The following is a 15,543-nucleotide window of genomic DNA, read 5'->3' as shown; positions in this document are numbered from 1 at the left end:
GTGACGCGCCTCCTCCTGGAACAGCCTGCTGGGTTTCGTCACTCTGAGCAGCATTACGTCACACTATCTATCAGATGTTCCTACTTTAACACGGATCGATAGCTCTGTGTGTGTCTGTCTGTCTGAACGTCTAACTTCACAATAAATATTGACAACTTGACACAAATACATTATTCCATCTTAGCTCACTGCTAGAACACAAACAATTACAGCAGCACTATTCTCCAAGGGCTGGTAGCTCACTCAAACTAACAAATATTTATTTCAAAAACAAGAAATCATGCATACATAACCAAGAACAAACATAATTATTTTACCACTCTTTTTCTGTTTGATGGAGAGTGGAGAGAACACCTTATGTCAATGTAATGACTTACTTACAATGGCCTAATTATTTAAAAAATGTAATTAAAGCTAGGTTGTAATATTTATGTTCCTGTTCAATATACTGTGCTAAAAAGTCAACAAATTATATTACATAGAAAAAATGGTTACAAACTAACATCTCAGACAAAAAAATCTATGGATAAGTAGTAAGAGCAATAATGACAACTTAAATAGCAGTCATATATACAGCAGCAGAATAATTACCAATGTTGTGAGGTTCTGTTATATTTAGTATCTACAAAAATACTTGTAAAGTGGTAGATGAACATTTAAACAGAAAATAAGTTTCATAAAGATCAACAAACAAAATGCATATTTGAATGATTTTGGATTTGAAAATCCATCCATCCATCCATCCATCCATCCATCCATCCATCCATCCATCCATCCATCCATCCATCCATCCATCCATCCATCCATCCATTCTCTGATCATCCTTCTCCCTAACGGGGTCGGGAGGTGCTGGTGTCTATCTCCAGCTGCATTCTGGGCGAGAGGCGGGGTTCACCCTGGACAGGTCGCCAGTCTGTCGCAGGATTTAAAATATCAAATGATAATTTTCTCCAACATTACATTGAAAAATAAAGAGCAACTGTTTCCAAATTTATAGGATTTGTTGCTGAAGATGAGAGGAATAAACGCAGTTAAAGATTAGCAAGTAAATTTATTTATTATTATTTGTCATGGAGGGGGAACAGATTATTCCTGGCAGTTAAAACATATGGTCCCCCTAATAACACTTGTGAATAATGAGCAAGAGTTTCCAATATCACAGGATTTGTTATTGATGAAGAGAGGAATAAGCACAGTTACAGATTTTGTGAAAAAATAATTAACCATAAATTTATCTTATCCTGTAATTTGTTATATTTAACATTAGAAGGAAATTTTCCAGAAAGTTTACAATCTCATCTTTTCAGGAAGTGTATTCTTCATGTCCTTCTTTCAGCCAATCTGGTATTCCAATGCTTATGGAAGCTGGCTGAAAGAAGGACATGAAGAATACACTTCCTGAAAAGATGAGATTGTAAACTTTCTGGAAAATTTCCTTCTAATGTTAAATATAACAAATTACAGGATAAGATAAATTTATGGTTAGATATTAGCAATGAAGAATTATAAATTATAAATACACATAATTATAAATACACATAATGTGTTGGAAAACTGTGTTTGGTTACTAACGTTTTTTTGTCAGGCTTAAGTGACAAAAGTTGGAAAAAGACTGATTCTCTTGGTCATTAAAAACAACACAAAACTGTGTGAAAAGACCTTGTTTATTTATTTATTTTACAGTTTTGTTTTGCTGCCGATTAAACTGAATGTTACAACCTTGACATGATCATATGAGCTGTTTTACTGAGAAATCGATCAGAAGTGCTGTGATAATGAACAATCCTCTCGAGCTGCAGTGTGTGCTCCCAACACGGGACAGAATTTCTCACAAGACCAGCATTAGAGCCTGTCTTTATGTACAACCAAATCACATTATTTCTCAAGGTAATTTATTCTGAGGGGTTCTGGTCGAGTCCTGAAGCTGGTAAACACATGTGGCTGGTGCAGAGACAAAATTGAATGAACTCCAACAACTTTGACTCAGGCATGGTCATCTACATCAGGAGGATGCATTGGACGTGAGGAGATATAATAAATGTAGATATATATATCTACATATATAGATATATCTGTAGATATATATCTATATCTACATAGATATAGATATATATGCAGATATATATCTATATAGATATATATGTGGATATATATCTATATCTATATAGATATATATGTAGATATATATCTATATATAGATATATATGTAGATGATTGATGTGGACCAGACAGGTTTCATTGGTAATAGACAAGCGCATGACAGTATAAGGAGGGCCTTTCATGTTATTGAACATATAATTAAAGAAAAATCAAGTGCAGTCCTTCTCAGCTTAGATGCCGAGAAGGCATATGATACTGTAGGGTGGGAGTTTTTGTTTCAATTATGAAGCAAAACTGGGTTCTGTGACAGATTTATTCAATGTCCCATTGAATAAAACTATGTGATCCTCATCAAAAGCAAGAATTAAAATTAATGGAAGCCTTTCGAATGAAATAACATTACACTAAGGATGTAGGCAGGATGTGTGTTCATTAAGCCCACTACTCTTTAATCTTTTTATGGAGCCACTGGCTCAGGTTATTAGGGAGGAGTCTGGGCTGGAGGGGGTGACAATAGGGAATGTGGAAAACAAAATATGCTTTAAGATGTTTTAGTAGTAATTAAAAACCCTGAATCTGGTATTCCAATGCTTATGAACATTGCTTATGTATATTACATTTTTGGATATAAATTCAGTGTACAAAAAACTCAACTTCTGACCTTCCACTTTGTTTCGTCAAAACAATTACCGGTAATAAATAGTTACCGGTTCAATTGGAATCATTTACAAATAGAGTATTTGGGGGTTTTATTAACAAAAATTGGACTCAGTTATATGGAGCTAATTACAAATGCATAAATCATAAAATATATGAGGACCTGGACAGGTGGAGCCTGCGTTCCCTTGACCTCAGCAGTAGAATCCAAACAATAAAGATAAATGTTCTTCCAAAACTATTGTACATATTTGCAGGTCTTCCAGTGAGGTTGCAGTAAAACAATTTAGGGAGTGAGATAAGCATTTTTCAAGGTTTATATGGGGCAATAAAAGGCCAAGAGTAAGATACTTGACCCTGGAGCTGCCTGGGGATCGGAATGGGGAATGGGTCTGCCTTACCTGGTGGATTACTACCTGTCTGCCCAGATTAGACCTCTGGTACTGGTGTAATCCAGCCTATGAAGCTAAATGGAAGGACATTGAGCTTTCTTTGTTGGACTTCCCTATGCAGTCTGTTCTGGGATCTTTTGATGGGTTGCCCCAGATACCAATTACAAAATCTGTGTTTGAGTTTCTCTTTTTGAAAGTGATTGTTAAAAAGTTCAATACTCCCCAGAGGAGTATTGAAGTGGCCTTATTACCATCCACATTTCCTTCCAGCATTGAAACCACAAATATAGAAGATGGGCGAAACAGGGGATCATTGCATTCTTTAATATAGTTAAGAATGGGAGTTTTTGAAATTTGAGAAGATTTCTACCGTTATTTGCAGGTCCAAAGTTTCTTTAGGAAGGAAATCAAAATCCCTGACTTGGAGGCAGAGTCAGGAATAATACAAATATTTATATATTCATATGCTGTCAATAATACTAAAGGTGTCATCGGCAAACTTTATAGAAATTTTACACCTATGAATGAGAACTCAACTGATTATATTAAGACAACGATGGGAAAAGGAAGCAGATGTAATAATTTCACCTGATGATTGGATGCAGATGTGGAGAAACGCTTTGTCCACCACAAATTCTTTAACATGGCGCAATTTCTGCTCGAAAAATCTAATCAGATCTTATATTATACCAAAGCAGAGATTGAAGCCAGTTCACAGTCCTCTTGCTTGAGGGAAACCGACGTGGTCTCTGTGAACTGCTTTCATGATTTTTGGGACTCTCTGCAGCCGAAGACATTCTGGAAGGAATTCTGGGCATAACTTTCACTTCCTGCTATGTATCTTGGAATACTTTCTGAAGCTCTCAGTAGTAAGAACACATACTTGTTGAAGATATTTATGATTGCAAGCAAGAAGGCAATGACTAATTGTTGGGTCCAACCTAGAACCCCCACCCTGAAACTCCTTGTGAATATTATAAACCTGATCCACAATCTGGAAATGTTGACTTTTACAATACGTCTCCAGAAGGGGAAAGGAGAGCGACTTTTGTAAAAATGAGATTGTTTTATAGCCAAAGGCATGTAACAGTTAATTTTTGTGATTCCACGCCATTCTGAGTTACAGGCACCTGGGAGTTTTCCTCTTTTTCATTTTTTGTGACTCCATGCAGTGAAATGTCTGTAAAATTATAATGGTTATCAGTGTGAGTGTTTACCTGCCCTAGTTCTCATGTTTAACCAAACATGAGACTTACTTGTATGAACAAAAAAGAATAAAATACAGTACAACAACAAAAAAAGAATGTCTTAAAAAAACCTACTGTGAACCTGTCAGGGCCTGGCAATTTTCTGCACTGCATGGATGATATAGCTGCTTTAATTTCTTCCTACATAATAGGGGCTTCAAGATTTTATCTTAAGTCACATGAATAGTGCCAAAAATCAATATTGAATATTGAATCAATAGCTGACTTTCAAAATTAGCTCCTTGGTCACTATAGTCTGTACAGTCTTGAATAAAACTCTTTAAGATGGTCATGGAAGTTGGTATATAACCATGTATGCAATGTTTTAAGCAACAGGTATCAGTATTTTCAATTTCTCAAGATGTGGTCTTCAGTTCAAAGAAGAACTTAAGGACACCGCACACACACATACACACACGCACGCACACACACACACACACACACACGCACGCACACACACACACACATACACACACGCACGCACACGCACACACACATGCACCCACACACACACACACACGCACCCACACACCCACACACACACACACACACACACACACACACACACACACACACACACACACACACACACACATAAAGAAGGCTGGTTCTGTTTTGGAGACAACAGTGGAAATGACTATGCAAAGAAGGATTCTTCATGGGATCGAGAAAATTATGGACAACCCCGATCATCCTCTTCACAAGACTGTCTTGAGAAAGCAGAGCATCCTTCAGTCAGAGGCCTCTTCAGATTCAGTGCAGTGCAAACTGCTGCAGAATATCTTTCCTGCCAACAGCCATCATAATCTTCAATAACATTTCAAAGAATGTAAATTAATGAGTTACAACAAAATTTAATTTCTCTTTGGGATTTATAAAGTATTTGTGAATTTGAATTGGATTTGAGGGCTGCACAGTAGCGCAGTTCTGTCCTGGGTTCGATTCCCAGCCTGTGGTCTTTCTGCATGGAGTTTGCATGTTCTCGCTGTGCATAGGTACACTGACTTTTTCCCACAGTTCAAAACATAATTGGTCTTTCTAAATTCTCCTTAGTTGTGTGGGTTTGTGCATGGTTGTTTGTCCTGTCTGTCTCTGTATTGTCCTGCGACAGACTGGTGACCTGTCCAGGGTGTATCTTGCCCAAAATGTTACGTGGAGACAAGCACTAGCACCTCCTGACCCCATCAGGGACAAGGTGTTAGAAGATGGATGAATTAGATTTGAATCACATACTTCATTTTATCTGTTTTATTTGTGTATTATAAAATTTCCTAAGCCAGGAGCTGAGTGCAGATTCCACAAACAAGAAAAGATATGACAATAAAAAAATGATTAAATCCTTGAATTCTATACTGTTGTGTAATAGTGAAATATTGTCTGTGTCGTTCCAACCGTCAGCTCTGACCTCCTCAGTGTTCTATTCATCCTCTCTGAAAACTGCCATGACATGAGACACGCAGAGAGAAACAGAATTCTGACTGTTTTGAGTCTGACACAGAACAGTCAGCCTGTTTTGATTTGATTTTTGCTCGTTATGTGATAATTACTCGCTATGGTTACTCGAAATGCCAATAGAAGTAACAGCCCGGATGCTGAGCCGCATGTTTTGGCACGCAGCGTTTCGAGCCGCAGGTGAAACGCGGCTCGAAACGCTGCCGTTTTTATTCTTTCTTTTGACAATGTGTGAAAGCTGGATGAAATGTTTAAGCTTCAGCAGACATTTTTAAATCACCACAGTATGATGAATCTGCACATCCTAGTTAAAATCAGACATTGTCAAACTCACAGCTGAAGGGTTTCTGTATTTTATGTTTTCTCCTTCATATTATGATGTTTCTAAGTTATTTAAGTGCCCAAAGGTCTGTATTATCATTATTATTATTATTGTTTTCATTTTTTATTCAAAATAACTTCAGAATGTCTAGTTATTTTGAGGTAAAGAATAATAACAATAACAATAACCAATAACGCTACAGCAATGTTAACTGAATGATGATTGGTCTAACAATACAAGGCGTTTGATTGGCTGAAAGAACTAAGGAGCGCCTTCCCTTTAGAGGCCGATGTAAACAAACACTCACTGAGCATGCGTCATGGGAATAATGGAGGACTGTCTGTGGTAACCGAAATAATCTGATCTGTTTGCACTCCGTCTCTCGCGCTTTGAGGATAAACCTTCTTCTCTCCACCTCAGCGTGTGTAAGGTAACGCCTGTCACTGAAAAACACACTTACTGATCGAAAGACAGAGTTTACTTCGAGTTTTGCGAAGAAAGTGAGCGTCAGCAAACGAGCCATGTTTGCTACTTGTTTAGCTGAAAGTGGAGGAAGCTGTCAGATCCCTGAGAGACCGCCGAGCTCTTTCACTACATCACTGACAGCGCAGATGTTTGCAGCTGGGATCATGGGGAAAATGGCCGCAGTTAAAGCTTGTTCTTGGTTAGAGGGCAGCAGTAAGGAAGAGATGGCCATCCGTCCACTTAGCTGAGACATTCCCCAGTTCTGCATATCCTTTCCACATTGTTCACGCTTCCTAGACTTTTTGTCAGTGTGATCACTTCAGAATGTCTAGTAACTATTTCTTGTCTGGCCGCAAATATTATTACTATTATTATTAGACAACCTTTGTTTGCAATGGCACAATAGCATTCGAAAATCTGAAAATGGGTCATTATTGTGCATCAAACCTTCAACAGTTATTTACTTCTGAGCCTCTCAGACGACTCAGGATTAGCTGCTGCAGGCACAGCAGGATAGACTGTCCAAGAAACTGTGGAATATAAAATGAGCAGAGATGGAATCCTCTCTCTTTTTGAACCGATAGGTAAGCTCCCATTGCTTGGAAGTTTCCACTGATCAGGTTTGGAAGTTGTGAATGTTTTCCCTCATGAGAGCAATGTGAACCCCTTTCGAGCGGTGCAATCCATATGACCTTTCCCTGGCTGAGCTTCAGCAACTGTGTCAGTCTGTGCTCTTGACACATACTTTCAGAGTTTCAGAGCAGCAAACCTTATGCGTTTAGGTGCTCACAGTTGCTGCTGATCAGGCGAATAAAGCATTTGATTAACAGATCACTCTTCCTGTGGACATTTTACAGATGAACTTTGTTTTTTTCCTTACCCGCTCTTGCATTTCCAGATCATTTTTTTGTTTTGGTTACACATGTCCTGACACAAATTGATATATTTCATTAATGCACCTGCACTGCTGTTTTGTTTGATCATATAAAATCTACAAATATATTTTGAACCCCCAGAAAGTAGTAGAGCATTGAGGTTTACACACACTGGAAAAGGAAAGTGTTTTTGAGTAGATTTGTTAAAAAGAGTGGATGGAGATCTATAATTTGAGCAACCAGGCAACAGCTCTGTGTGTCTGCATTTTCCATTAACAGTACATGTGTTGCATGGAATGCCAAGATGACTACGGACACTCCAGACCAAACTCCAAATTTCAGGGTAATGACATTCACCCCCTCCAAAGAAGAGTTCAAGGACTTTGTTCGGTATGTTGCCTTCATGGAGTCACAAGGAGCTCACAGAGCTGGAATTGCCAAAGTAAGAAGATCATTTTATTCACATGAATCATTTTGTTTTTATGATTCTGTTTGAGATGGGATTTCAACCTTTGTTGTGTGTCATAGTGCTGAATGTATAATTTTACTAATGTAACATTTTATGAGGAAATAATCGGTGTACTTTCAATGAGAAGAGCAACATAGGAAGGATAACAACTTGACCGAGTTTCCTCTGATCACATCAACTTTGTGCAGCTCAAGACTAAGTCCTTTAAACATGATGATGTCATTAAGAACTCAATGAAAGTTTTTGTGTTCAACAGAGGCAAAATACTTCTCAGCAGCTGTATCTATAACTGACAGTTGACTCACTAGTCTGATTTATATGGCTTTCATTTGGCCAAAAAAAATCTTTGCTAGAGTTATAAACCATTAGATGTAAAAATGTATCAATGCATACCGTTTTTATGTAATCTGATAATAAAGTATCAAAAACTTTTCAAGCAGAAATGTATTTTGAGATGTTTGTTGATATAATTATACAAAGGAATGTAACACAATCTTGGATCTAAATCTTCCTAGCAGACTCAAGTAGACTGTAAAAAGTTTTCTCTGCATTACTCTTCTCTGAAGTGTATCATCTCTGATTGATTTACTTGCAGATCATTCCACCTAAAGGCTGGAAACCAAGAAATACATATGATGACATCGATGATCTGCTGATTCCTGCTCCAATACAGCAGGTGGTCACTGGCCAGTCGGGATTGTTCACGCAGTACAACATCCAGAAGAAACCAATGACTGTCCTTGAGTTTCAGAAGACCTCCAATTTGGCTAAGTCTGTTTGCACAGCATTTACCTTTATTTACTTTTAACACTGTATTTATTAGATTCATTTTGGTATTACTGGTAATCTCCAAATATGTGAACATTTAGGTTTTGCAGCCCCAGATATGTGGATTTTGATGAGCTGGAAAGGAAGTTTTGGAAGAACCTGACCTTTAACCCCCCACTGTATGGAGCTGATGTCAGTGGAACCCTATTTGATCTAGTGAGTGGGGACTCGAAAAAACACGATTGTTTTCTTTTTGTTTGTTTTTTTATGAGTCATGTTTTTTGTTGATCACAGTTTCCTATGAATCCTTCTGATGCAGGACGTGTCTGAATGGAACATGGCCCATCTTAACACAATCTTGGACACTGTGGAGAGTGAGAGTGCAGTGAAGATAAAAGGAGTTACCACCCCATGCCTTTATTTTGGGATGTGGAAGAGTGCTTTTCCTTGGCACACAGAGGACATGAATCTTTACAACATTTGCTACCTGCACTATGGCGAGCCCAAGTCATGGTAAATAAGAAGGTTTATCTTACAACATTTAGTTTATTTTATGAATGCAGCACAAATTAATAACTGTCATCTCAAGGCATTTTACAAAAAAAATCAATCATACTTGGATTCCATTTGATCCTAATTATCAATTGGAATCTTCCTATGCTTCCAATTGATCATACATTAATTCCCTGAATGTTTCAAGGAAGATTATAATTACGCTAAATTAAAACAAAATTATCTGTTGCCCAATGTCAGTTCTCCACTATGAAATAAGACTTGATGTTAATGTCTCTTCCTCTTTAATTTGTTAAAGAATGTGACCATAAAACTGACAAACATTGAGTACATCTGCACATCCACACTAGATATATTTGTGATTGAACAAAGTATTGAATGTTTTAACTTCCCACCAACTAGTTTATAAAGTTTTATGGGTTTTGTTTTTCTTATTTGAAAATAATGTGTTTAACAGCCAGCCATATTAGTCATTTGCTTTCCACAGATTTTTACTTTGCTCTTTGAATAACTGTCTCAGTTTCGTTAATTTGCAGGTATGTTGTTCCACCAGAGCATGGCAGAAGACTGGAGCGACTTGCTAAAGGTAAGAAGAAAGTCTGCACACGTGTTTTCATCCTTCAGTCTTTTTCATTGCATAACCTTCCATCATAATGCAACTTCTCTCTGAATGAATGATCTCACTGTGTCAGCTCTGGTTGCTGTTGATCTAGTTTTAGTTTTTCTTATAAATATATCAACAGGCATATTTTTCAAAATGTAAATCATAACAGGGATAAATGTTCATCTGACCATTAGACGCACGCTACATAATTTTAGCACTGATTGTTAGTTGTGAAAGCCTGCAAGTGCATGATGGGAACTGACCTGACCGGAGCCTGATCTGGAAGCATTCTGTAGGGTCAAACAACTGCCAACCCAACTGGCAACACATGTGCTGACAGCCGATGGAAACGAGCTGAGATACAATGTCAGCTTGTTTTTTTATGTTTTCACTTTATTTGTAAATATATTATAAATCATTCCGAATGTAAACACAAAATAGACAACACAAACTATTAACTCATTACAATTATAGCGTGACAATAAAAAAGCAAAAAAACAGCAAAAGGGAAAAACACTTGAAAACGTGAGACTGAAATACAAAAACTAATGAAATAAACCACATATGTAAATTGAACATAAAGGTAAAAATCATTTTACAGAACAAATATGTATAATTTGGAAAATAAAATTTTTTAGTTGGGGTTTAAGTTAAAGAACTGACATTACCATATTAAATCTGATTTTTTTAAATAAAATATTTGCTTACTTATCATATCTCCTAATATTTTATTTTAACATTTCAGTATGAACTTTAACAGAATTTCTGAACTGTAAGCCAACTACTTTTTTTCCGATGCTTTGAACACTGCAATGCAGCTAATTGTTTTTTACCAACGGGTTTGGAAAAGCTGGACTGCTGTGTGATGAAGAAGATGGTACGAGCTGAAGCGTGAATTTGCCTCGAGACGAAAGTGATGTTGAGATGAAAAAGAGGAGGCTGTTCAATTCCAATACAGAAGTAGGGAACGTTGTAAAATCACATCCAAAGAAAAATGTCAAACCCAAAAAGATTACAGGCTGGCTGATCAAGAGATCAATCAATAAAGGCTTGGAATATTGATTAGCAAACCGCTTTAATATCAAAATTATTTGGAACAACATCCTGCCTGAACAACATAGTCTGTATGAGCCTGTTTACAGGTTTTACTAGGTAACCAAATCTAGACCTAACTTCCGTCTGTGCAGTATAGTCATTATAGTGTACAGTTGAAGTCTGGTCAACAGTATGCAGAATGTCGGAAGCACCGACATCCTGTCTGGCCCACAATACTAAGGCTGGGATCTGGGTCTGTCTGGCCCACAATACTAAGGCTGGGATCTGGGTCTGTCTGGCCCACAATACTAAGGCTGGGATCTCGGTCCCTTACGTCCACTGGTATGTTCACTACGGTCATAGCGGCAGAGTCACCTCCCACAGACCGACCAGTGTTTGGGACTGGAGGTCATGCTCTGTAAGTCAGCTACATCCCCCACTGATGAATTTGGCTCAGACAGCTATGTTATCAATTCAATGGTTCTCCTCTCGGAATCCACAGGCTCTGGATCAGGCAAAGGGTTCACCACCCAGGTAAGTCCCCAACATTGCCACAATCAAAGCCAGCCTTGTCTCCAGGTTCTGTTGTCGCTCTCATGCAACATTTCCCCATCTTCTCCAAAGCCATCTGCTTCCGGGACTGAGGATGCATTAGCAGAGAGTGAGAAGGCAGAATCAGATACTTCACATGTGGGATCCACTGGGAGGAAACTAACAAGCATCAGCATGTTCCTATGAACCACCATTTTCTGTCCAGATCTTGTACGGATGTGTTATTGGATTAATATCTGTCACAGAGTTGATAGTTGATTCCCACTGGTCAGCAATCAGTCTCTTTCCTCTTGGTAAAGAGCACTCTGTCACTGATGGCAATACTAGTGGCCTTGACTTTCTGACCATGTCTTCTCTGTCCTTTTGAAGCATGGTCCTTAGCAATCTTCATTACTTCCCTCACGTTGTTGGTAAGACATGTTACATACATGTCATAGTTCCCCACAGCAGAGTCATCAAGGACAGCATCAAAGAGGGCATCAACAGTCTGGCGAGGGACATGGCCAAACATGAGGTAAAAGGGGGGATAACCTGTTGTCTCATGAACTGCACAGTTATACAGAAAGGCTTGTGTCTGTAAACGTCACGGCCAGTCAGCTTTCTCTTCAGGGGACAATGCACAGATCATTCCACCCAAGGTTCGAATAAACTGCTCCACGCTTCCGTTCCCCATCGGAGGATATGGTGTTGAGTGTGTGTGACTTTCTGACACCTGAAACCCTGAGGAGCTCACAAATCAGCTGACTTTCAAAATTAGCTCCTTGGTCACTATGAATTCTCTCAGGAAAGCCAAAGACACAGAAATCTTTGTCTCAGAAAACCCTCCTACTTAGCTGTCTGGTCTCTACATGAAAATGGCTGAGCCATTCTTGTAATGTGGTCAGTAATCACTGACACATCAAGAAATCTGTTTTTGGAATCTTCGGCTGACTAAAACTCAATACATACGTGTCCAAGCTGTCTGGTTGATGTTATAGTCTTCAATGGAGCTCTACCCTCAGGCTGGATGAGCATGGTGACCTGCTCTGTCATGAACTCCATAAAGTACCTCAGTCTTGAGCGAGTCAGGTACAATGTACTGGAATCTTTTTGCTTTGGTTTTCTGGTCCCTAGAAATCTTGTATAGCACACCTTTTCAAACAGGTAGTTTATCCCAATGCTTTGGATACTTTGTCACAGAGACAAACTCTGTGAACCTCTTTCTCCCAGAGGGTCTTCTACGCCTCTCAACATAGTGTAGAACACGAGAGAGAGTTCTGTCTTCCAACTGTCTCACAGAATAGGCAGGGAAGATGTCTTGACAAGATGGAATGAGTTGAGGCAGATGATGGACCAATTTAATGGCACGGGTTCTCTCACCAGCATCCCACTTCAATTGTGAGTGTAACACAGCAGACACATCTTCCATTGCAACAGACTGAAGGTGCAGTTTTAGTGGGCTGCATGCTGATTGAGCTTTAACACTCACTGAAGAGGATTCTTTCTGACCACTGAATGATCAAAAGGTACTGGATCGAGAAGTTTGACATATCTCTAACTTCAGCGAGAAGACTGGCATAGGGTTCAGTGAGCAGCCTGCGGCCAACAGTCTCCCGAACAAATTTTTCACGATTCAGTGCATCGGCAACAATATTCTGCAGACCCGGGATGTACTTGGTATCAAAGTTGTAACTCACGAATATAGCCACCCAGCGTTGCTCACAACAGTCCAGTTTAGGCTTAGTCAGAATATAAGTTAATGGATTGTTATCAGTCCATACTGTGAATTTGTTGCCTTTCTACCAGTGGCTGAACTTGTCACAGATGGACCATTTTAAGGCCAGAAACTCCAACCTGTGAGCTGGGTACTTCTTTTGTGACCGGGACAAAGACTTGCAAAGACAATGGGCCTGGCTCGTGTCTCACCCTGCTGAACCTGAAACAGAACAGCACATATGCCATCCAGAGATGCATCAGTGGATAGCACAAAAGAACAGGTGAAATCTGGGTGAACCAAGACAGCGCTTGGTTCACCCAAGTGCTGAGGACTTCAGTTGTTCGAAGACTTGTTCCTGTGTGATAGTCCAGTCACAGGCTTTCAACTATCTGGATGGCAGTTTATTCTGATGATGTTTGCCTTAGGGACAAGGGGGTAAGAAAATGGATGAATGCCTTTCCTTCTATCGCCCCTTAGCAGATCAAACAGCAGCTTGGCGATGACAGAGTACCTGGGCACGAAATGTTGATCGAAGTTTATCATCCCCAAAAAGGATCTTATCCGCTTCTGAGGTGGAGTCACAGCAGCTGGTTCCATAAGTTGAGCAGCTGTCATGTTGGCGATGATCTCAGCCTTACTTGAATCTGTTGAAACACCATGTTCATCAACAATGTTGCCAAAAAACTTAACAGATCTCCTTAGAAAGAAACACTTTTTGGGAACTAGTTTCAAATTGTGGCTTTGCAACCTGGTAAACACCATCTTCAGACACCTCCTCACCTGAACATGGGGTTATCCATCCTCACGCAAGTATGCTTTGCTTCCCTGTCATTATTATTTGGTATAATAATTTTAAAAAAAATTAAAAAGTGGATTAGATCCACTGTTTTTATGGGCCACTGGAAGTATGCCCATGATGACCTGTATTTGTGTCTTTTAGGTTTGTGCTGCTTTTGTGCGATTTGTGCAACAAGCACATGATGCGTGTCAGCACACATGCTCAGTAGCGGTTTCTGATATGGGTGGCATGGGCAACCGCCCAGGGCATCATCATCTGGGAGTCGGCATGATGAAGTGACTGTATCTTAACTAAAATAATATGTCCTGGACACTTTTCTTGAAAAACTGTACTTTCTTAGGCACTTTTTCAGATGATCGGTAGTAGGACCATCATTTTCATTTTCCATGAAATGAGAAATCAACAAAACAATCTATTTTATGTCAGCAAAATAAAAAAAAAGCAACTAAACATTCCATAAATGAATGTTTCTATCTGATGTAGCAGCCTAATTGACATCTAGGAAGGAAGTTTCAATGAAATGCATAAAAAAAATAAACATTTTGGTGCATGTCAAAACTTCTCTAAAATTAATTAATTTTTAAATTTTTTTTAAGAACAAACAAAAAACCATATTTTCTACTAGCAATATCAAGGAAACTATTAAAGATGGCCAAATGTGGATGCCTTTATGTTATTCAGCAGCCTAATTTACCTGTAGTAGAGAAGTTTTATTGACATCTGATACAAAGTACAAATTTAGAGAGTGGTCAAAAAATACTAAATTTTGTCAATTTTTCAAAAAAAAAATTTGCAGGTTGCAAAGTCTGTAATGAAAACATTTCCACAAATGTTTTGTGGAAACATTTTTGTGGCCTATTAAATATTTATTAAACAGTACTAGACCCCTACAAAAATGTTGCCTGTTAAGACCAAACAGCAGGCTGGGCAACATAGCTTTTGGGGCGTGGTTTCAAAATATATTTTTCATGTGTTATCCCAAAAATGCCATGTCTGCTGTTAAGGGTCAATATTAAAATTTGTTTTATTTTTCAAAAATGACATTTTTTAAAAAGTCTTAATTTTAAAAGTAAGCTATTTATACTGTGCATTTGTATGTTTTTCAATATGATTTATACATGTTTAGGAATGTCATTACAAATAAGTGTCTACTCGGTTTTCAAAAACCCCATCTTTTTCTACTCAAAGCTGGGTTTGTGGCAAGGTACACCTACCCCACAAAATCTCAAAAATCGCTAGACATAAAGGGATGAACTTTTTTCTGCTCTTTTCTTGTAATACACTTAATAAAAAATGCATTTAGAATACTAAAAATCTAAAGAACAAAAATTGACTGCCGATACCTACTGGAAAGGTCTGGTTTCTGAGAGGTTGCACTCTGCATACCTCGTCGCCTCACCACAGTCAAGATGGTGGTGGGAAAATAAACCCTGATACTGCAAAACAAGGTTAGCCATTCTTCTCCTGCAGTCCTCAGAAACTTCACAATACTCGATATCACTGAGCTCAAATGATCTGAATAATATGTCTTTTACCAACCTGTCATCTGCAGGAGGTGACATGATAGATTATCCAAAACTAGCAAGTCGAACCTCTG

General features: G+C 38.5%; 1 protein-coding gene across 3 annotated transcripts in view; it reads left to right on the top strand.

Moving 5' to 3' along the window:
• Nucleotides 1–6,489: 6,489 nt before the first annotated feature.
• kdm4aa (lysine (K)-specific demethylase 4A, genome duplicate a) overlaps nt 6,490–15,543 on the top strand; it is a 29,379-nt gene continuing 20,325 nt past the window's right edge. For 2 of the 3 annotated variants that reach the window (XM_055024109.1, XM_055024107.1), the window contains exons 1-6: nt 6,490–6,600; nt 7,790–7,952; nt 8,575–8,750; nt 8,849–8,963; nt 9,067–9,260; nt 9,797–9,846. In XM_055024109.1, the coding sequence (XP_054880084.1) occupies nt 7,815–7,952; nt 8,575–8,750; nt 8,849–8,963; nt 9,067–9,260; nt 9,797–9,846 (673 nt within the window). In that variant the 5' untranslated portion in view covers nt 6,490–6,600; nt 7,790–7,814. Of the gene's footprint in view, nt 6,601–6,694; nt 7,220–7,789; nt 7,953–8,574; nt 8,751–8,848; nt 8,964–9,066; nt 9,261–9,796; nt 9,847–15,543 lie in introns of those variants that run through there. The other variant, XM_055024108.1, reaches the window with a different exon arrangement.

Source organism: Poeciliopsis prolifica, unplaced genomic scaffold (assembly GCF_027474105.1).
Source record: "Poeciliopsis prolifica strain line A6 unplaced genomic scaffold, Auburn_PproV2 SCAFFOLD115, whole genome shotgun sequence".
Classification (NCBI taxonomy): Eukaryota; Metazoa; Chordata; class Actinopteri; order Cyprinodontiformes; family Poeciliidae; genus Poeciliopsis; species Poeciliopsis prolifica.
The sequence above is the reverse complement of the archived record's forward strand: the minus strand, read 5'-3'. Positions and strand labels throughout refer to the sequence as shown.